The sequence below is a fragment of the Pristiophorus japonicus genome, chromosome 15 (assembly GCF_044704955.1).
Source record: "Pristiophorus japonicus isolate sPriJap1 chromosome 15, sPriJap1.hap1, whole genome shotgun sequence".
Lineage (NCBI taxonomy): Eukaryota > Metazoa > Chordata > Chondrichthyes > Pristiophoridae > Pristiophorus > Pristiophorus japonicus.
Window position 1 is genome coordinate 24,107,931 of NC_091991.1, and position 24,217 is coordinate 24,132,147.

General features: G+C 43.6%; 1 protein-coding gene across 1 annotated transcript in view; it reads right to left on the reverse strand.

Moving 5' to 3' along the window:
* Nucleotides 1-24,217, reverse strand: part of LOC139280649 (protein kinase C-binding protein NELL2-like) — a 290,626-nt gene that overhangs the window by 17,311 nt on the left and 249,098 nt on the right. Inside the window, exon 16 of the mRNA XM_070900237.1 lies at nt 134-274. Within this exon, the coding sequence (XP_070756338.1) occupies nt 134-274 (141 nt within the window). The remainder of the gene's footprint in view (nt 1-133; nt 275-24,217) is intronic.

Genomic DNA, 24,217 nt, shown 5'->3' on the forward strand with positions numbered 1-24,217 from the left:
TGCACCACCGCCAAGGGCTGTCATACTTCTGTACATTAAAAACTTTGCTCAGATTCTTTCAACTTAATTGATGACGGAAGTTCTCTGGTGAGGACCGGTAAAATTAGAAACTTTTTTTTTTTTAGACACTGACCTTCACACGTCTCCCCATTTGCTGCAAAGAGCCCATTGTCATGGTAGCCGTCCCTGCATTCGCAATGGTACCATCCGGGAAGGTTGATGCAATTAGCACGGCTGTCACATTGAACAAAGCCCTCCGCACATTCATCAATGTCTTCACAGGGCCGGAAAGGAAAACATAATAAAACACTGTCATTCGAAGTTTTACACACAGAATACCCAATGCAATCACACGCAAAATCTGTAGCCAGAGCCAAATCAAAGCACACCGTGTTATGCAATCAACTTGCAGGTTGTCCTTAAAACTATGAGTACAATTTCTCACTATACACTATATGTATGTATATAAAGAAAGCTTTGCATTTATATAGTGCCTTTCATGACCACCGGAAGTCTCAACGCGCTTTTTATAGCCAATGAAGTTATTTTTTAAGTGTAGTCACTATTGTAATGTAGGAAATGCGGCAGCAAATTTGCGCACAGCAAGCTCCCACAAACAGCAATGACCAGTGATAATGACCAGATAATCTGTTTTTGTGATATTAATTGAGGGATAAATATTAGTCGGGACACCGGGGATATCTCCCCTGCTCTTCTTCAAAATAGTGCCATGGGATCTTTTAAGTCCACCTCTGAGAGAGCAGACAGGGCCTCGGTTTAACATCTCATCCGAAAGACGTTATAATGTACATCTACACTCACACCAACCAATCGAAAGGAAGATGAGAAGTTATCCTGAATTTCTAAAATGTTACATTCTTAGAAAAAAATTGAATTGCTATCAATTTTACCGTTTCTTTTTAATAATTCATTCTCGACATCTGGACATCGCTGGCAAGGCCAGCATTCCATCAAGTCTTACAGCACAGAAGGAGGCCATTCGGGTCATCGTACCTGTACGGACTTTTGCTTTTCTTGGGATTTCAGTCCCAAATGGGGTCACTTTCCTTGGCACCTCCTGCAACATGATCTAAAAATCTGGTTGCCACCCATGACTCCTCTGTGCCAATGTGAACACTAGACCATTCTCCTGCCATTGCACTCTCAAAGTGTTTGATGGCAAACTCTTGCCTTGCTGAATTTATGCTTCCCAGCCAAGTGTGCTCCAACTCTGGGCATGCTTTTCCCCATGTGAATAACTCGTTCAAATTGTGTGTGTGTGGGGAGGGGGGGGGGGGGGTGTGTGGGGGGAGGGGAAGGTGGGGAGTTAGGACCCCCCCCCTCATTGCAAAATCTGATGTGTTCACCCCCCTGATCAGCTGGCGAAGGTGAGTCTCCACCATGGGCCAGCACACCTCCATTTTATACTGACTCACAGAATCTGGGGTATAGTCCTGTGCTCATTTGAGAGCCACAGATGGTTTCTTCTAAATCAGAAGCCTGCCGTTCTGTATACCTATCAATTTGGATCACAGACTGTTTGCTCACCGGGTCTGCAAAATTTACAAGCCAGAAAACTAATGATCATTCAATTGGCATTTACTGATATGCAAGTGTAGATTATGGAAATTGAATGATGAAATAATAAAATATAAAAGTAAGTTTTGTGAGACTCCGTATCAGAAAATATCAAGCGTGCTTGCAATTTTCATTGAATCCGGCAAAACTTTTTTGTCATATGTGTCTCTGCATTACACTTACTCATTCATCAACACTCACAAGAAAGTGTTCCGGTAACATTTTGTGAGGTAATATGAAATCTCTCGACCAAATATAAGTTTCTGAATCCAATTGCAATTACTGTGAGCACAAAATCTATTAACTTAAAATCGCCAACCACATGATGCTCTCATATGAGTTGTAAAAATAAATATCACAATGGAAAGATAAAATGAGCAATATAGTGGTTCAGCGCGCCATGGCAATGAGAAAGGCATGTTTGGATCCCTGAGTCACTGAGTAGCTAGACTCAGACATGCTGCGTTGGAGAAGTGCCAAACTGAGGAGATCGAAGAGAAATTGTCTGCGTGATACTGCTGTTCATCTCCTAGAGTAAGATTAGTGGCAACCACATTTGGTATGTTGCTCTGGGAGATCGGGCACTGCAAAATAAATACAGGAAAATTCTATCACAGAAGAAGACCAGCATAGATGAAAGGCCATCTGTACCTGAAGTCTTACTTATTCTTGTTCCAGGGGTTTGACATTTTATTTTATTTTGCAGGTTTAGCCTTGTTTTATCTTTTTAAACGCTATTAGAATGATTTTCCTATAGGAACTCTGCTGCTGTCAGTGTCTGCTGTCGCTCAGTGGGTAGCACTGTCGTCTCCGAGTCAGAAGGTTGTGGGTTCAAATCCCACTCCAGAGACTTGAGCACGAAAATCTAGGCTGACACTCCAGTGCAGTACTGAGGGAGTCAGAGGTGTCATCTTTCGGATGAGACGTTAAACCAAGGCGCGATCTGTTCTCTCTGGTAAAAGATCCTATGACATTATTTCTAAGAAGAGCAGGGGAGTTATCCCCAGTATCCCTCAATCAACACCTAAAAACAGATTATCTGGTCATTATCACATTGCTGTTTGTGGGAGCTTGCTGTGTGAAATTGGCTGATGTGTTTCCAACATTACAACAGTGACTGCACTTCAAAAGTACTCCATTGGCTGTTAAGCACTTTGGGATGTCCCGAGGTAATGAAAGGCACTATATAAATGCAAGTCTTTCTTTTTCTTTTCAGTAAGAGTTATCTCATTCATGGCACTGGCAATGTGCCAGATGAGCTCATTTGACTATTATGCAGAAAAGGTAAAAGTTATTTTTTAAACGGGGAACCATTACATTGAAACAGTTGAATGAATCTCTTGCGTAGAATGTCATCTGATAAATAGATCTTATAGCTATTCTTCCTCCACCTGGAAACAAAACAACGGTTTGATAAATAAGGGCTAATTCCCTGTTTAGGCAACCTGGCGCCTGCAAGTGAGCACAAGTGGAGAGATCATGGGATTTTGTCCCATGATATTTCATCCATTTAAATTAATGGGCAGAAAATGTTAGGCCTCTGGGTTTGCAATGACTCTGACCAGGGTGGTCTGTGACCACCAGCCCTCCACCTCAGTATTTGATCTGGGAGTCAACCCTATACTTCCATGAAGACACCACATCTTTCAAATTTATTCACAAACTATTGAAATCTGGTTCATTCAACAAAGCCTCATGGTCTTTGAAAATGAATTGGCATCGTAATGCCCATTCCAAAGGCTTCACATTTTCACTTGCACATGGACATCACCATCTTTCTTTGGCTCTCCTGTGAGATTCTGTAACACGGGTATCAGCAATGAAATGAATAATAAGAAGTGACAATCTTAACATCTCAAGATGATTCTGATCCCCTGTATTTTATTTCAATGCAAGAAAATGGCTAATTTTTAAATGAAATGCTGTCAAACCAACCAATAAATTCCAAAGTCGATTCAGCTTTGCATTTAAAGCAGTTTATTGATGCTGAAGAAAAGGAGAAACAATATTCTGTCAGGCACAAGTCTAATATCATGAAATATGCTGATAAACACAATGTTATGGCCTTGAAGAATGTCAAAAATGATGGACTCCTTGCATTATTTTCTCTCAATGCTGCACACAGTGAGAAAAGTATGTGTAATTGTTGAATACATTTCATTTCTTCTTAAACTAAAATATGACCGATATGCTGTAAAATGACAGCACAGATACCATCTGAAATATGACTTCCAGAACATGGATTGCTGAGTCTGTACAATGGGGCACCACAGTTTCATTTAAAATACACTAAACATAATTTGCTTTTTGTAAAAAATAATTACTGTCCAAGGTTCTGTGTCAATAAGTGCAATTAAATGCGATGAGGCCAGTTTATCTGCCCCTTTATGCCCAATGTGAGCCAGTTCCCAGAGTGGTATGGGCAGAAAAAGGGGCAGAGAGCAGTATCTCTGGGTCTCTGCCCTTTTTGGGCATGACGCACATTTTCTGAGACCAAACAAATGGGTGTGGGTAACTCCCACCTGAAACAGGTGAAGCATTTAACTGGCAGTCAAAGGATTCAGAAGTAATGTCTTCCTTGTCATTTCCCAGAGCTAAAGGCGGTCAGAACGCTGCTTTAATGGGAACTAGTCATTAGGAGTTGTTGGGCTGTGCCTTTAGATCGGAGGATTATTAAAAGGCCAGCCAGATACTTGCAGCCTAATGATTTATCTTCATTTGGGTCCCTGATTGATGGTGGGTGGCTCCACTGTGTGGGTGGAGGGAACGTCACTGGTGACAGAAAACAGCTCACCGAGGAAAATTGTTTTTCACTTCTGCAGAGAAGAATGCTAATGAGTTGCAGAAAGCACAGAATTTCCAGGCCCTTCTTTTTCAGTAGGCATTGAATCCCAGGTGAGAATGCTGTTCGGCACTCATCCAGGATATTTAAAGTAGCTGAAACCAGAAATCATCTGGGTTCAGATATGTTCGATGTCACACCAGTCAACTTACATTGGGACGAGGGGGTTGGAAGAGCGTCAGCCAACTAATGCTTATATTAATTGTGGTTCGGGTTCTTCATTCGAAACACCTGTGAACTCATCCTTTTTTTTGGCGTGGAAGCAATTCATCCTCGTTTCGAGGGACTGCCTATGATGATGATGATGATAATATTAATTGTCTAATATCTAATGTGGAGAAATGGGGGCAAATGAAAATCACTAATTATTTTATATATTATTGTGCTCTCTGAACAAGGGGGGGGGGGGGAGGGGAAATCAATGGGGGTGATTTTAACTCTACCCAACCCGATGAAAACCAGTGGGTCCAAAATTACCCAGGTTAATTATCTGCCGTCAATCCACTTGGATCCTGTTGACTGTGATTTTTACATAGGCAGCCAGCAGGGTCTTTCTTTAAATATGCAGATTGGGGTAGCTGATGATGTAATTGAGCCCCGACTGCAATTCAGGCCTGAGCAGAGAAGAGAGTCGGGACCTGTAGGAGTGCTGCTCGGGGCCCCACAAAGATATTATAGGCCCCCCCCCCCTCCGCCTGCCCCGGATACCTTCCCCCTTCCCTGCCACGCGATCCTCCGGTAACTCTGTACCCAACACTTACCGTTTCATGTGGGAAGTGGACTGATGGTGTTAATAAGGCCTGGGAGTTAAAATAGCCTGGGCCTGATTTCTGTAGCAGCAGGCACGTTTCCAACGCACCTAATCATCCACCCCCCAAAACCAGCCTGGAGTTAAAATCTAGGCCCAATGGTTTTTTTTGTATTGTTGATACTGTATAATATTACTATCATCAGTGCCTGCGATTGAAGATGCCACTACAAACACCAACACACTTCTTCCCCCTCATCCCTGGAAACGCTGACACACTCATCCCACTTTGCCAGCGATTCCTGCCAGAGAGTAAATGGGAGCTATAGTTCAGGTCTAAGAGATGAGAGGGTTACCTTATGATGATAGATTGAGTAGACTGGGTCTTTACTCGTTGGAGTTCAGAAGGATGAGGGGTGATCTTATAGAAACATTTAAAATAATGAAAGGGATAGACAAGATAGAGGCAGAGAGGTTGTTTCCACTGGTCGGGGAGACTAGAACTAGGGGGCACAGCCTCAAAATACGGGGGAGCCAATTTAAAACCGAGTTGAGAAGGAATTTCTTCTCCCAGAGGGTTGTGAATCTGTGGAATTCTCTGCCCAAGGAAGCAGTTGAGGCTAGCTCATTGAATGTATTCAAATCACAGATAGATAGATTTTTAACCAATAAGGGAATTAAGGGTTATGGGGAGAGGGCGGGTAAGTGGAGCTGAGTCCACGGCCAGATCAGCCATGATCTTGTTGAATGGCAGAGCAGGCTCGAGGGGCTAGATGGCCTACTCCTGTTCCTAATTCTTATGTTCTTATGTTCTTATTAAGTTATTAAAGTCAATCATAAGGCCAGAGGACTGCGAAATGTTTAGTGGAAAGATGAGGTGCTGTTCTTCGAGCTTGTATTGAGCTTTAATGGAAAGTGGAGAAGGCCAAAGACAGAGAGGGCAGATTGGGAGTGGGGCAGAGAATTGAAGTAACAAGAAACAGAGAGTTAGGGGTTGGACATGACATCAGAATGGAGGTGTTCACCAAAGCACTCTCCCTAATGTAGAGCAGTGAATATATTATACGAGGAGGACATACTCTTAAATTGCAATCTCACCTGGGAGGAGTGTTTGGGGCCCGAGAAAGAGGTGTAGGAGGGGATGAATGGACAGAAGTTGCATCTTCCTTTGTCTTTTATTTCTCTCACTATGCCTCCTACTGTCTCATGCTAATGTCGCCTCTGTCTTTAGTCATCTCCTGTTTTCCATTTAAGAACACTACAGGAACAGGCTTGAGGGGTTCAGTGGCTTACTTTTGTCCCTATGTTCCCATGTGTGTGTGTTTCACTCCCCCTTCTCCTTCTTCTGTTCCCTTTTAAATGCTATTCATCTGTAATATCTTTCGGTTGTGATGGAGGGTTCATACCTGAAACGTTAACTCGGTTTCTCTCCTCAGATGCTGCCTGACTTGCTGAGTGTTTCCAGCATTTGCTGATTTTGTTTCAGATTTCCAGGGTCTGCAATATTTTGCTTTCTATTCATGCTCTTTCACATTTGTTTTCTCAGAACTCACAATATAAAGTCACTACCATTTCACTGGAGGCAAATTGCATCTGAAGTAATATTTCTTAGCAAGCCGTCTGTAATTTTCAGCAACAGTGCGAATAGTTCTGTGATTGAAGTGCTATAGTAAAACGGCAACCGTATTTCTTTGTACTTTATCCTTCCTAAAGGCCAAACTGTAAAACATTGATGCATTTGGTGCAGAAAAGCTTTGCATTCACTCTGGCACTATCTCTTAGAACAGTACTCACACAGCTCCTAGCAACCTATTGGCAGATTAGCCGTTACAGTCACTTTAGAAACATGCATGCTGAAAACCTTATCAAATTTTAAACCAGCTGACCTAAATTGGTTGCTCCACTTTGTTCTCGAGTGACGTAATGTTTATATGAGCTTGATGCTGATTCTCAGACAAGGACAAATGTATGTTCTGTTCACGAGGTTGTTATTCTGGATGCTTTCTGTATGCATGCATTCTGTGAACAGACAGCTGCTGTGAATTGCGTGGTACACAAGCCAGTTATGGTGGGCTGGATTTTACGCTTTTATGTTTTTGGGGTGATTATGGCGGCCCTGCAGGAACGTTAGCGGCCGGGAATAGTTTGCGCCTTAGTAGGTAAGTTTGGGCATCTGGGTCCTGCGTCCGGGGTTGCAGCGCTAAGGGTGGCATTGTACACCTCTCTTGGACCAAGGATGGGAAGCTCCCGAGCTAAAGAGCCAACCCGGGAGTGTCCAAGAGATGTCTGCGGGGGGGGACCTTAAAAAAAACCCACAAAAACATTCCCAAAATATTGCCCACACCACCACAACACAAATCGCTAAAAAAATTAAAAGAAGAAACAATCACACTTACCTTAGGCGTGCATTACTCACCTCTTTGCCGACGGGGTGGTTGGACTGCCCTAATTTCCCAGGAGGTCATTGTGAGGCGCGCCTCCAGGTGGACGGGTCGGGCAGGAGCTCAAACTTGCTCTGGTGTTGCAACCAGGGGCGTTGCACAGTGGCCCAGGTCTTCTGGGCAGTGCTGCTCCGTGCCGCTGCAAAACCGGACCCTAGGATCGCTGCGGGGCACTGGAGGCTGACCACCTGGCCAGAACACCTCACCGCCGCCATTGCCGCCGCTCCGGGGCAAAAAACGGAGCGCAAAAGACCAGAAAATCCAGCCCCAAGTACCTCAATTCAAACCAGTAGTTCAAATGCTGCAGTTCCCGAAAATAATGTTGGTCTACACCATTTGCATTGTAAATTGGGGTGAAATGCAGTGAGTTGTTATGATCTGGAATGCACTGCCTGAAAGGGTGTTGGAAACAGATCCAATAATAGCTTTCAAAAGTAAATTGGATATATACTTAAAAAGCAAACATTTGCGGGGCTATTTGGAAATAGCAGGGGAGTGGGACTAATTGGATAGCTCTGTCAAAGAGCTGGCACAGTTGCGATGGGCCGAATGGCCTTGTTTTGTGCTGTATTAATCTGTGTAAACACTCTGTGTCTTGGTTCAAGTTAATCTGCTCAAAATATAATGACGTTATTTCTTCAGAGCACCAAAATTGCAGAAATACAATTGATATAAACAGTAGGGACATGCTGCAGAGAGAAAAGGTCCAATGTAGGCAGGACATTCAAATGGTGGAAAACTCAAGCTCAGAAAATGAAAATATAGCAAAGTGATGCTGAGACCGGAATACAAGATTGGAACTAAATTATGTATTCAGTTGCCTTGTTGATTTTCCATACACATTTCAACAGATCAGATCTGTTTTTAGATCCAACTGAACTGGAAAATCTAAACTAAGGCTAGTTCATCAATTTGTGATAGCAATTGAGCAGGGAATTCCAAGGCACTAACCCAATTGAGAGCTGAGATAGCATCATGAGTCACAAGGGTGAAACTCGAACAGCTGATAAATGCTGTCTGAACCAATATAACCGTTAACTCATACCTAGGCGTTAGTTATTTCAAGGGTTTAGAAACCATCACAGTTCATAAATCAGGAGCACAGGATATTGATATGCAGTAAGAACAAGACAAAAAGGGTCAAGTTGCATCCTGAAGTTGTTACTAAACAGCAGTATTACCCAAGTGATCTGAATGACCTTACTCACCCTTCTACTCTAATGTTGATTCATCATGAAAATGAGGTGCAAGTAGTTTATAACTTTTTGTTGATTCCTCTAATTAGTTTGCAGCTTTTAGATCCCACGTCCTCCAAGTCACTATTTTATTTTTACGAGATATTACAGTTGCTTTAGCTAAAATATTCAAACCTGTTTATAAAATTGCCTCTAAGCTATTGGCTATCTAATATTTAAAAAATAATTCTGATATACTGACCATTTTAAATTACAGACATTAATTGTAGATGAAAATACGAGAGTTTTTTTAACGAGCTGTATGTTTGGAAGTGTCATCAATGAAAACTGTGAATAACATAAGTTAGAAGGTAATATAGCATTTAATGTAAAGATTTATACATCTAAAACTGTAACACTGACCCAATTTTAAAAGGTGAATAAAAACATGACACTACCATCCTTTTTTTTTAACCATCTAACATTTGCTTTTGTATATGTAGTCTTTAAATGGGGTTATCGTGCTTTGCCTAGTTATACAGACTTATCAAGGCTATACACTTGAAAAGGAACAAATGCATGGCTATGGGGAAAGAGCGGGGGAATTGGACTATTTGGACAGCTCTTTCAAAGAGCCGGCACAATGGGATGAATGGCCTCCTTCTGTGCTGTAGGGTTCTCCGTGATTCTATATCAATTCGGATATATGCATTTACTTCCAGCTTAGGATAGGTTATATCCACCTTTGGATAAAACAGGAATCCCTTATCATTCCAAATTCATTCTCTACGCAAAGCACCACGGATCAGCTACAAATTGAATTTAAAATGGGAATCAATTGAATTAGACTTAGTTGGATGAATTCAGAATCAGTGTCCCCATTGCTGTGAGTTAGGTCAGATGATGATTTTATGCATGTACACTGTCAATGCATTTAAGGGTATATTCCACCAGCACCATGCCGTGTTACATGAGCAGCGTTTCCACAAATCCACCTTTTGGGCTTTTGCATCATCAGTTGTTAGAAGATAATTCTTTTAATTCATTTTGTGTTTTGTCGATATTGTCTGTCTGCTTTCTATACTGGGCAAAATGAGTTCTGTATTTGAGGCGTCCTTTTATACTTGGTGGTAGACTAAGCACCTGGTCTACAGGGCTGCAGTAATACCCGCTCTCCTGTATGGATCAGAGGCATGGACACCTCAAGTCGCTGGAGATATATCACCAACGATGTCGCCGCAAAATCCTGCAAATCCCCTGGAAGGACAGGCGCACCAACATCAGTGCCCTCGCCCAGGCTAACATCCCCAGCATTGAACCACTGACCACACTCGATCAGCTTCGCTGGGGAGGCCACATAGTTTGCATGCCAGACACGAGACTCCCTAAGCAATTGTTCTATGCGGAGCTCCTTCACGGCAAACGAGCCAAATGTGGTCAGTGGAAACGTTACAAGGACCCCCTCAAAGCCTCCCTGGTAAAGTGCGACATCACCACTGACGCCTGGGAGTCCCTGGCCAAAGACCACCCTTGGTGGAGCAAGTACATTAAAGAGGAAATTAGTGCAATAGTAAGGAGGGACATTAGCCTGGGTGATGTGGAATCGGTATGGGTGGAGCTGCGGAATGCCAAAGGGCAGAAAACGCTGGTGGGAGTTGTGTACAGACCACCAAACAGTAGTAATGAGGTTGGGGACAACATCAAACAAGAAATAAGGGATGTGTGCAATAAAGGTACAGCAGTTATCATGGGCGACTTTAATCTACATATTGATTGGGTTAACCAAACTGGTAGCAATGCGGTGGAGGAGGATTGTATTAAGGATGGTTTTCTAGACCACTATGTCGAGGAACCAACGAGAGAGCTAGCCATCCTAGACTGGGTGATGTATAATGAGAAGGGACTAATTAGCAATCTTGTTGTGTGAGGCCCCTTGGGGAAGAATGACCATAATATGGTAGAATTCTTTATTAAGATGGAGAGTGACACAGATAATTTGGAAACTAGGGTCCTGAACTTAAGGAAAGGTAACGTTGACGGTATGAGGCGTGAATTGGCTAGAATACACTGGTAAAGGATACTTAAAGGGTTGACGGTGGATAAGCAATGGCAAACATTTAAAGATCACATGGATGAACTTCAACAATTGTACATCCCTGTCTGGATTAAAAATAAAACGGGGAAGGTGGCTCAACCGTGGCTAACAAGGGAAATTAAAGATAGTGTTAGAACCAAGGAAGAGGCATATAAATTGACTAGAAAAAGCAACAAACCTGAGGACTGGGAGAAATTTAGAATTCAACAGAGGAGAACTAAGGGTTTAATTCAGAGGGGGAAAATAAAGTATGAGAGGAAGCTTGCCGGGAACATAAAAACTGACTGCAAAAGCTTCTATAAATATGTGAAGAGAAAAAGATTAGTGAAGACAAACGTAGGTCCCTTGCAGTCGGATTCAGGTGAATTTATAATGGGGAACAAAGAAATGGCGGACCAATTGAACAAATACTTCGGTTCCGTCTTTACGAAGGAAGACACAAATAACCTTCCGGATGTACTAGGGGACAGTGGTCTAATGAGAAGGAGGAACTGAAGAATATCCTTATTAGGCAGGAAATTATGTTAGGGAAATTGATGGGATTGAAGGCTGATAAATTCCCGGGGCTTGATAGTCTGCATCCCAGTGTACTTAAGGAAGTGGCCCTAGAAATAGTGGATGCATTGGTGATCATTTTCCAACAGTCTATTGACTGTGGATCAGTTCCTATGGACTGGAGGGTAGCTAATGTAACACCACTTTTAAAAAAAGGAGGAAGAGAGAAAACGGGTAATTATAGACCGGTTAGCCTGACATCAGTAGTGGGGAAAATGTTGGAATCAATCATTAAGGATAAAATAGCAGCGTATTTGGAAAGCAGTGACAGGATCGGTCCAAGTCAGCATGGATTTATGAAAGGGAAATCATGCTTGACGAATCTTCTGGAATTTTTTGAGAATGTAACTAGTAGAGTGGACAAGGGAGAACCAGTGGATGTGGTGTATTTGGACTTTCAAAAGGCTTTTGACAAGAGATTGGTGTGCAAAATCAAAGCACATGGTATTGGGGGTAATGTACTGATGTGGATAGAGAACTGGTTGGCAGACAGGAAGCAGAGAGTCGGGATAAACGGGTCCTTTTCAGAATAGCAGGCAGTGACTAGAGGAGTGCCGCAGGGCTCAGCTCTTTACGATATACATCAATGATTTAGATGAAGGAATTGAGTGTAATATCTCCAAGTCTGCGGATGACACTAAACTGGGTGGTAGTGTGAGCTGTGAGGAGGACGCTAAGAGGCTGCAGAGTGACTTGGACAGGTTAGGTGAGTGGGCAAATGCATGGCAGATGCAGTATAATGTGGATAAATGTGAAGTTATCCATTTTGGGGGCAAAAACACGAAGGCAGAATATTATCTGAATGGCGGCAGATTAGGAAAAGGAGAGGTGCAACGAGACCTGGGTGTCATGGTTCATCAGTCATTGAAAGTTGGCATGCAGGTACAGCAGGCGGTGAAGAAGGCAAATGGTATGTTGGCTTCATAGCTAGGGGATTTGAGTATAGGAGCAAGAAGGTCTTACTGCAGTTGTACAGGGCCTTGGTGAGGCCTCACCTGGAATATTGTGTTCAGTTTTGGTCTCCTAATCTGAGGAAGGACGTTCTTGCTATTGAGGGAGTGCAGCGAAGGTTCACCAGACTGATTCCAGGGATGGCTGGACTGACATATGAGGAGAGACTGGATCAACTGGGCCTTTATTCACTGGAGTTTAGAAGGATGAGAGGAGATCTCATAGAAACGTATAAGATTCTGACGGGACTGGACAGGTTAGATGCGGGAAGAATGTTTCCAATGTTGGGGAAGTCCAGAACCAGGGGACATAGTCTTATGATAACGGGTAAGCCATTTAGGACTGAGATGAGGAGAAACTTCTTCACTCAGAGAGTTGTTAACCTGTGGAATTCCCTGCCGCAGAGAGTTGTTGATGCCAGTTCATTGGATGTATTCAAGAGGGAGTTAGAAATGGCCCTTACGGCTAAAGAGATCAAGGGGTATGGAGAGAAAGCAGGAAAGGGATACTGAGGGAATGATCAGCCATGATCTTATTGAATGGTGGTGCAGGCTTGAAGGGCCGAATGGCCTACTCCTGCACCTATTTTCTATGTTTCTATGTTTCTACATCTGGGAGGGCATTGGACTCTTCGAATCTCAACGCCGCGAGTGTGAAGAGGTCAGGCGCAGGCAGCGGAAGGAGCGTATGGTACATCAGTCCCACCCCCCTTCCCCCGACGAATGTCTGTCCCACTTATGACAGGGTCTGTGCTCTCGTATTGGACTGTTCAGCCACCAAAGAATTCACTTTAGGAGTGGAAGCAAGTCTTCCTCGATTCCGAGGGACTGCCTATGACGATGATTATATTCAGCCTGAATATGGTGATCTGTTCAAATTATCCATTTCCTGGTGGTCTTCTGGGATTGCATAGCGGCAACATACATTTCCTGAGCATTTCAGGATAATTAGCATCCAAGGAACATTTCCCTGGCAGTCTGTAGAGACTCATCATACCAACCCCTCACGCACTGTCAATTTTTATTTTACTTTACTCAAGGTTTTAAATCCAATTTCAGAAGATCTGAATATGAAATCAGAATGAATATCTAATTTACATACCTAATCAGTTTTACGGCGTGGGTATATCTATTCAGCTGAAGTTTTGATCAGGATTCAAGAGAAGAATCTATTTGATCCATAAAAATATTATGCTAACTGTACAGTTGTAACTGTATCTGATTTTAATCAGCTCTCTACATTTCCTGCTTTTGATGCTGACAGCTTAAAACTGTTCTTGGAAAATCCTCAATGAGACGAGACAACTGCTCTGAAAAGGAGATGACAGATTTTAACTCCGGTTGGAAGTGGCGGATCTCTTGTTATACTTCACTGATGGATTACACGGCTTCAGTCCTGTTCATTAAATTGATGGATAGTAACGTCGGAGGGTTGGGATTCTGAATGTCATTGTTTTCTGCTGGTATGGAACAACGCATGCCAATCAGACAATATTGTCCAAGGAGACATTATAGAAGGACCTACCAGTTGCTGCCTATCCAGATCATAATGAAATGAGTTAGAAAGTCTTGCAAAACTTCAGCAGATTCTGGTTACAGTCATCATCATCATCATAGGCAGTCCCTTGGAATCGAGGAAGATTTGCTTCCACTCTAAAAATGAGTCCTTAGGTGGCTGAACAGTCCAATATGAGAACCACAGTCTCTGTCACAGGTGGGACAGATAGTCGTTGAGGGTAAGGGAGGGTGGGACAGGTTTGCTGCACGCTCTTTTCGCTGCCTGCGCTTGATTTCTGCATGCTCTCGACGATGAGACTCGAGGTGCTCAACGCCCTCCCAGATGCACTTCTTCCACTTAGGGTGGTCTTTGGCCAGGGACTCCCAGGTGTCAGTGGGGATGTTGCACTTGATCTGGGAGGCTTTGAGGGTGTCCTTGTAACGTTTCCTCTGCCACCTTTGGCTCATTTGCCATGAAGGAGTTCCGAGTAGAGCGCTTGCTTTGGGAACCTCATGTCTGACATGCGAACAATGTGGCCTGCCCAGCGGAGCTGATCAAGTGTGGTCAGTGCTTCAATGCTGGTGATGTTGGCCTGGTCGAGGACGCCAACATTGGTGCGTCTGTCCTCCCAGGGGATTTGCAGGATCTTGCGGAGACATCGTTGGTGTTATTTCTCCAGCGACTTAAGGTGACTACTGTACATGGTCCATGTCTCTGAGTCATACAGGAGGGCGGATATCACTACAGCCCTGTAGACCATGAGCTTGGTGGCAGATTTAAGGGCCTGGTCTTCGAACAGTCTTTTCCTCAGGTGGCTGAAGGCATAGTTGCTGTGACTTCCACCATTTACATCCCCCCCTGCCAGAACTAACCAGAATTCTGCAAGCTCTCTCTCTCTCTTTCAGGCACCCTCTTCCCACCAAATGCCCTGAGAAATAAAGTAAAGTACTACCGCAAATGACTTAATATATTCAGCTGAAGCTTTGATCAGGATTTAATACATTCACAAAAGTAAAAGATTGCCATTCTGTTCTAAGGCAATTGACTGGATCCAATGCAAACAGTATTTCCTTTCTTTGTGTGATTGTTACAAAATTAAGATCATTTTTAGCTCTGACCACAACGCAGAACACAAAAGACATCAGAAGTATTACAAAAAGAAATAAATATTATAAATGAAGTATTGAGGAGAAGCCTTCAGATTTGAATTCATAACATTCAATGGATTAACAAAGCCACGAGGGGGAACAGCTTTTATCGCCAATTATGTGACATTACAGGATGCTAATGTGTCACTGATTTGAATGTCATCAGAGATTGGATGTGTCCTTCCCTACTAGACCAAACTTCAGACGCAACCCCAACTTTAACTGCTAGGGATCCTATTCATTAGACTAGAAAACAGATCGAAACAGATGAAATGCCACAATAAACCTATAATGGTGAGAATGTGGAACTTGCAACCACATGGAATGGTTGAGGTGAACAGCACAGATACATTTAAGAGGAAGCTATATGTACATGAGGGAGGAAGGAATATGTTGATAGAGTGAGATGAAGTAAATAGAGTGGGAGGAGGTTCATGTGGAGCATAAACACCGGCATGGACCGGTTGGGCCGAAAGTCCTTTTCCTGTGCTATAAATTCATTGTAATTCCAGCATTAAATCAGAACTGGTAAACATTTTTTTTAAATTCCATTCACATTCATCCCTGGCTGCTAACGCCCACCATTGTAACATTAGAAAGTGTGAATTGTAAATGAAAACAAGCCCATTCCCTCCATAAACTGTATATTACTTGCCTTAACACTGACTCTTTCAAACTCACTTAATCTCCTGAGCTCATTGTCTATAGGTAAAATCTCCAAGAAGATAACATTTGTAAAATTTCTTCCCAAATCCCTAATTCAGCCAACAGCCGCGACAGGGGGAGAGATAAGGGCGCGGGATTAGGGGGATCGAACAAAGTCAGCGTTGGCCAACTTGAACCCCAGATTTGGCCAAGTGAGTAGGTAGTTGTTGAGTTTACACCATAATTCACTTGTCTGTTATAAAATTGCAGCTGATTTGTTTTAGGATGAGGCGTAAAGTAAACCAAAGACAAAGGGGAAGCTTTTTCCCCAATACCTCAGAGATTTTGCCGAGTCAATAGCTGGAAAAGTCATTGACGTGGACTAAGGAGTCCTGTGGCCTAGTTACCAGGTCTGAGTCCCAGAATGTTTCCTGTAAACATAGCAAGTCTGTCCCCTTAACATGTTGGACTATCTGCTGCAATTTCTTCTCCCTCGCCAGCCCATTTACATTAACTGATACTTTGATGGAGTCATTTCTATAACTTGAGACTCAATACTATCACATTGGGCCCGAAATTGATCATTACATAAGGTCGGCCCATTTCTCGGCGGTATGCTGTTTCAAACCACCGGCATAACACCGAGACCGAAGAGTGCAATTTTGGTCGATTTTTTTTCGGTGTTTTGCAAGGGGTGTGCAGCGGGCAGTAGGTAACATTGTAGTCGATCCAGATCGACTTTCTTTTCGATGGACAGTGCGGCACTGCACTGCGCATGCGCGATTTTTTTCCCCCCGTTTTTTTCAGAGAAGCTTTTTACCCGTGATTTCGGGGGTTAGGGGTCACCCGCGCATGCACAGTGAGTTGAAGTCAAGGGAGAGAGAGTGAGAAGGAGCAGCAAGCTAGTTGAGGGTTCGTTGGTTTAATAACAGATTGCACAGTTAAAAAATATTCATAACAAATAATAATTATACAGTTTGAACAATAATAAGATATATTTTACAAATCAAAAATCATAACATATATATAATGGAGATGTTAATAAAACAAGTGGAAGCGCAGGAACAGCGAGAAGGACGGGAGGTTGAGGGCGCCTGCCTTTGATGAGACGGAGCTACCGGCCCTTCTGGAGAATATTACAGAGAGGTACTTCGACCAAACAAAGGGTGGTCATGCATAGGAGTACAATAGGATATGGGACAAGATCGGGGAGGCTGTGTCCTCCACAAGTACCATGGTACGCACCGGGTAAAGGTGCCGTAAGAGGTGGAACGACCTGGTGAGGGTAGCAAGAGTAAGTAATGATTTGATTTATGCACCTCCCTTGTGCCATGTACCATGTAAATGTAGGTTCAGTGTTACACGGATGATGTTATTTATCTTAAAGTTCCAGCGATGTAACATGGTGGGGCGCCCCGACCTGTGTGAGAACACCACCGCAGGTCGGGCTATCAGTGGAGCTGGAGCGCCAGGCCCTGGAATATCGTGGCGGAGCTACGGCGAATGAGAGTACGGGGCCCAGACGTGCCAAGGGCCCAGGAACAGCATGGACCTGCCCACACTGCGATATGTGTGCGCACTAGGTCCGTGCACCAGAGCAGGTCTCCAGTCGTCCTGGTTCAACCCTTGCCACTGGATAAAGGCCTAGCTCTGTCGAGCCCGTGTGGTGGCTGATGTGCAACAATCACCACACGTTAAAAAAAAATCACGAACAGGCATTTTCCACTCCCTCAACTGGAGTTCAGGGCTGGAACGTCGGGTCCTTCATTGAAACATCTGAGAACTCTTCTGTGAAAGCAAGTCATCCTCGTTCAAGGGACCGCCTATGATGATGACAGTGATGTATTTGTGCTTTCAGGCAATGACAAGAGGATCAACACAGTGTTTTAATATGTGTCTGCGTGTGTGTGTGTGTCTGCAATGTTAAATGGATTGATGATTTTTACTTTCATTTACTTCACTTTCTGCAGAAGTCGACATCTGCAATAGCAGCCAATCAGCGGCGTACGGGAGGGAGGACCCGCAACCCAAGAGCCACTGACAGAAATAGGGATCTGTGCCCCGTCTCTGGTCAGGGATAGCAACCGTGCCACCACCGGCATTGGAGCTGACCCACTCACACAGGATGGTAAGTTGAATACGATCCCCGGTCTGTGTTGCGGTCCTATCATGTAATGTAACTGTAATGTTGGTCTCATGTAATGTAATGTACGTTTATTGCACTGTAATGTTGGGCTCATGTGATGTACTGCAATGTTGGGGGCATGTAACACAATGCATATATGTATTGTCTGTCTGCGATATGTAATGCAGTAATGCAGCAGTGGTGGACATTTAAGTAAGACTGCGATAAGTCACTCTACTATGTACTCATGTAACCCTAACCCCTCTCCTGGTGCCAAGCATTTTTAAATGTTGTTTTGTATTTCCAGACTCGGATAATTCAGACCACACCTCCACAGAGAGACCCACTGCCTCCATCTCTGACGTCACCCAGCCCTCTCCTGATTTCACCACTGGCAGAGATGATGAAGAGGAAGAGGACGAGGAAGAGCCTCTGATCCTGGAGCCGGTGGCGATGGAGGTGGGGTTGGAGACAGAGGAGGATATACCAGTTCTATGAGGGCCAGCTGGAACATCCTCCACCACCGAGTCCATATTCAGGGGATTCCCTCATGGCTCCTCTGATTCTGCGGGACCAAGAGGAGTGCAGCAACGCACCCCCAGTGTTACAGCACCTTTACCACAGCGACTGAGGTTGGTGCAACAAAGGTCTGTTGCTGCAAGACAGGTAGGCATGTAACAGAACATGGTGCATCTGTCACAGGCCAGCGTCGACATAGGTCGAGAGCTGTTCAAGGCCATGGCTACGATAGCCACAAACATTGCGGCTCTATCAGAACGACAATCGGAGGGTATGACGCGTCTGATCACCGCGATGGAGCGAACCGCTGACTCCGTCGATGCCATATGGCAATTGATGGGATCGGGACGTGTCGTGGAATCCCCCCCGTGCCATAGTAGTCGGGTCGACAGCACCTGAGGGAAGGGAGTTGCCAGCAGATTCCAGCCCTGAAGCCGTGCCTTCCACATCACGAGCTTCTCCTGAGGCCCCATTCAGTGCGCCTGCAATGTCTGACCCCCAACGACAGCAACAGCACTCGGGGTACACTGCTGCACGCCGGCTTGGTACCACCACGGGGAGGTCCGGGCTCAGGGGCAGTGGGAAAGGGAAGGGCGGGAGTAAGAAAGGGGGGAATAGTCCCAAATGTGGTGGAACACGCAGTCGAGGTCGAGGACAGTAAAGGGTCTTTTATTGTAATTGTTCATTTAATAATTGAAGTTTGATTTTTAAAAGTTTATTCAAGTTTTTGAAGTTTTGTTAAAGTTGTTTCAGTTGTTTTATAGTTATAAGTTTTACAAAGTTCTAAAATTGTTGTGTATTTTTAACATTTTTACATAATTGTTTGAATTGAATTGAAGCACTCTCTTGTGCAGTGTCAAACTTTTGGGGTAACCGTCGTTAGGATCCCAAAACGCAGCTCTCCACATTCAAGCAAAGCGTTCAATTTTGCAGTGGCATACCCTCAGTGTGCCCTCCGCTGTGGTGTTGGGGGGGGGGGGATGGGGAGCGGTGGTGCCATGCTCCGCCTCATCCTCCTCCCCTCATTTTCCTCTTCTTCCTCCTCCGTCTCCTGCACTCTCTCCTCAGATGGTCCCGCAGTCCGCTGTCCCCGCATGATTGCTAAATTATGCAACATGCAGCACACCACTGTGAACTGAGCAACCTGCTCAGAGTGGTATTGCAGCCTGCCTCCTGAGTGGTCCAAGCATCGAAAGCGCTGCTTCAGCACTCCAATTGTCTTTTCGATAATATTACGTGTGGCTATATGGCTCTTATAACATTGCTCGGCTTCTGTCTGAGGGTTCTGCAGGGAGGTCAAGAGCCAGGTGGCGAGGCCGTACCCTTTGTCCCCCAGCATCCAGCATTTACCTTGTGGCTCAGACTTCAACAGGTCAGATACAGTGCTCTCACTCAAAATGTGCGCATCATGGATGCTCCCTGGAAAGTTGGCATTCACTGCCATTATGCGCTGTGTATGGTCGCATATGAGCTGCACATTGAGGGAGTGGAATCCCTTATGGTTTTGGTACATCTCCGCCTCCTATAATAGTGCTCGCAGGGCAATATGGGTACAGTCAACAGCACCCTGCACCTTGGGGAAGCCGGCAATGCGTGCAAATCCCAAAGCTCTCTTACTCTGTGCTTCCCTGGTCGAATGCAGCGATTACTAGCGTACTGAGAAATACAGCACATGTCCCCAGCTGATGCCTGAAAAGAGCCACATGCATAAAATGAAAGTGCCACAGTCACCTTCATCTTGACAGAGAGTGTAGTAATGTTGGTGGTACTGGGCTGCAGGTCTGCCTTAATGAGCTGGCAAATCTCATTGATAACCTCTTTTCGGAAGCGCATCCTTCGAACGCACTGCCGATCGGTCAGGTCCAAGTATGAGCGCTTCTCCTTGAAAATCCTTTGCAGGTAAGGCCTCCTCCTGCATTACCCTGATAACTCTGCTCAGTAAACCTTCTCACATCTGGATCCTCCATTAGACAGGCAGTCAGCGATACAGGCTGAGATAGTGCAGGCCCTATTCTTTTTAAATCTCCTGAATATTTTTCAATATGAAAAAAATATAACTAAAATGCCTTTGATCTTAATAATTTACTCAGTACCAATAAAAATACCTTTCCCACTGTAAATCGCACAGTAAAGTCACTGTTCACCTCAGAAATACTGCTGCTTTAGCTGACTGTTCCCTATTTAAAATGGCGGCTCGGAGCACTACCGCTCATTCCTGCCCACTTTACATCGCGTAAAACCACCTTTTCCAGGACGGTATGCAGCTCCAGTGGTATGTCGGGGGTATGAAAAAATCGGACTTTTTGGGCGGTATGTGATCGGTTCTGCACGGTGGACGGTGTGCATATCGCTCGTTGGTATGTCAATGATGAATATTCTGCCGAGCAGTATGTCAGCGGTATGTAGGTGTTTTTTCACCAAAATTATATTTTTGAGCGGTAAGCGGGCGGTAGGGGATGGTGTGTCAATGAATTTCTTGCCCAATGTCTTCACTACATCCCTTTTGCAGTGGTCTTTTGGCTAATCAGTTCCATGAACACAATAAGAGCAATAGTCTGTATTACACTATCTGACATCAAGGTTTACATGACCTAGATGGCAATTGCCCAGTGGCCCACTATCTTCTGATGTTACTTCCTGAAGATTGGAGTACTCAGCATTAAACTTTTATAGCAAGTCAAAATGGATTCTTATCGCATGGAATGATGGAGAAGCCTTTTTAAAAATTCGAACGTAAAACTATATTCAACGCTTTAGTTGCTTTCTGATTCCCTGTGTTAAGTCTAATTATTCGGTGCCATTGCAAACTATAAATGGGGCACACTGTTGTAGTAAGACAGCTAACTATAATCAAAAATAATAAAATAAGCATCTGAAGAGGATTCTGTGGCTTAAGTGATTTTAATAGCAGCAAATTTAGATTTGCTTATTCTAATGTTTCAATAATTACATATCATAGCAATTTCAAGCGTATCTTTTAAAATCATTTATGATTATAATTTGAACACAACTGTTTGACTATTAAGTTAATGTTCATTTATTTTCTTTGGTGGTTACTAACTGTCCCAATCTAACTGATTAATGTACAAGTTGTTGATGCTCCTCAGGATACAGCAATCTCAGGAAAAGATGGCTCGAGTATCAATGTCATGATTTTAGTTGAATTTACAGCCAGCCTTACCTTGGAATTAATTACAAATAAAACAACAAAGATGTCGTTTGTGAAAATTAAACAGTTTATCGAAGAAACATGTTTCTATTCGGCTTCAAGTCTGTTATGTCGCAATGTTTGTGCAGGTATAAATATCTTTTGTATGGAATAATCAAACAGAAAGAATGTTAAATAGGCAATAATTTGCAGCCCCTATGGGTGCATACGAGGTGCACACGTGCCCGTAGGCTACGCATGCGCTAAAACCCAGAACTTGCGATCTGTCAAAAATCTTCTTGACAAATCGCACACATTCCCGGGAAAAGGACCTCGGTTGGCGGATAGTTGGGCTATTTGCCTAACTTCTGCCCAGCGAATGCCCGGGAAATTCTTATGCCTGGCAAAAGCAGGCAAAAGCCTGCTTTTACCAGCGTAAAACTTTTAAAGGACAGAAAAATAATTTTTTTCCAATAATTGATACATTTAAATGCCTGTGAAATAAGGTAAGCATGCGCTCGCGGGAAGCCTCTGACCGCAATTTCAGGCCCAATATTTTAATAAGACGTAGAATATTTAGGAATAAAAACATAAGAAATAGGAGCAGAAGCAGGAGCAGGCCATACAACACTCGAGCCTGCTCCGCGTTCAATAAGTCCTCGGGCTGATCTTCAACCTCAACTCCACTTTCCCGCCCATCCCCACCTCCCTTGATGCCCTCGAGTCCAAATATCTATCAATCTCAGTCTTGAATATACTCAACGACTGAGCATCCACAGCCCTTTGGGGAAGAGAATTCCAAAGATTCACAACTCTCTGAGTGATGAATTTTCTCCTCATCTCATTCTTAAATGGCCGACCTATTATCCTGAGACTATGTCCCCAGTTCTAAACTCTCCAGCTAGGAGGAAACAGCCTCTCAGCATGTCATTCAGCCCACTGAGAAAAATAACTTGCATTTGTGTGATGCCTTTCATTTTTCAGGATGCTCTAAAACACTTCACTGCCAATGAATTTACTTTTGAAGTGCAGTCACTGTTGTAATGTAGAAAAATATGGCAGTGAATTTGTGCATAGCATGATCCCACAAACAGCAATGGAACAGATGACCAGATAATCTACTTTTAACTGTGTTGGTTGGGGGCTAAATGTTGGCCAGGAATCTGGGGGAACTCCCTACTCTTCTTTGAATAGTGCCATGGAATTTTTCACACCATCTGAGGAGACAGACTGATTTAACATCCCATCCAAAAGATGGCACCTCCAACAGTGCAGCACTCCCTCCGTTCTGCACTGAGGGGTCAGCCTGGATTATGTGCTCCTCTTTGGAGTGGGGCTTGAACCCACAGCCTTTTAACTCAGGGGTGAGAGTGCAGCCAATGAGCCAAGCTTGCTATGCAATGTTTAGTTAGCCATGTCAAGCATCTCAGTTGTCTTTGGAAGTGTACATATTTTATGAAACACACCTAGTATTTCTACATAAATGATAAATAAGTATGTGACATATATTTCCAGAATGCATGTAGATAGAAAAAAAATCAAGTTTAAAAATATCATTAGATGGAAACAATCAACTTTCTTTCCTAATTGTAAATTTCAAAATGTTTCTATATTTTTGTTAAATATACTATTACATTACAATAATGAATACACTTCAAAAGTACTTCCAGAGGTTAAGAAAGGTGCTTTATAAATGCAAGCCTTTCTTTACTATGTTACTGTAACATGTCAGGACACATGTAAGAAGTAAAATGAAGTACCTTGGCAAATATTTTATAATGTAGCAGGTCAAGATGGCCAGACATTGCATTGTATTATATTAAATTAATCTGGGGGAAATACTGTGACTCTGCACTGCTAGGAAAGGGGACTTGGAGCCTAAATTTGAAACTACATTGTTTTCTTACAGAAAAAATGTCAGACTTGATTTCAAATCCCTCCATGGCCTTGCCCCTCCCTATCTCTGTAATCTCCTCCAGCCCTATAACCATCTGAGATGTCTGCACTCCTCCAATTCTGGCCTCCCGAGCATCCCCGATTTTAATCCCTCCATCACTGGTGGCCATGCTTTCAGCTGCAAAGGCCCGAAGCTCTGGAATTCCCTCCCTAAACCTCTCCGCCTCTCTTTCCTCCTTTATTACGCTGCTTAAAACCTACCTCTTTGACCAAGCTTTTAATCACCCATCCTAATACTGTATCTCCTTCTTTGGCTTGGTGTCAATTTTTGTTTGATTACATTCCTATGAAGCGACTTAGGACGCTTTACTATGTTAGAGGCGCTACATAATTGAAAGTTGTTTTTGTAATTACAGTGTGAAAGTGGGTGAGTGTTAGCAGTGCTTTTATTCTATGTGATAGGAAGTGGATGTGAGCTGCTTAAAAAGAAAAAAAAGGAACAGAATATTTAAGTTGGCTCTGAGTGCTAAAGTGACAAATGGGTTTAATGACTATTGACATGTAATTTGACTAAACATCAGGTAAATTAACTGTGACTGTAAGTACAACCTGCCAAACACCATCCTGCCTCTCTTCCACAGCTACGTTCGCACCCGGGTGTCCCTGGAAATGGAGCATGTAGTGTCCCCCGGCACGCTCGAGGCCTTCCACGACCAGTGGGCACCGGAGGGACTGGAGTGCATCATTAATTGAATTTCTTAAGTTTTCTTTAAACTTTTTTGTTAAGTTACAGTCTTTACTGGTTGTGCCCCTTTAAAAAGGGGGCACATGCTTGACTTTAAATTGGCAACTGC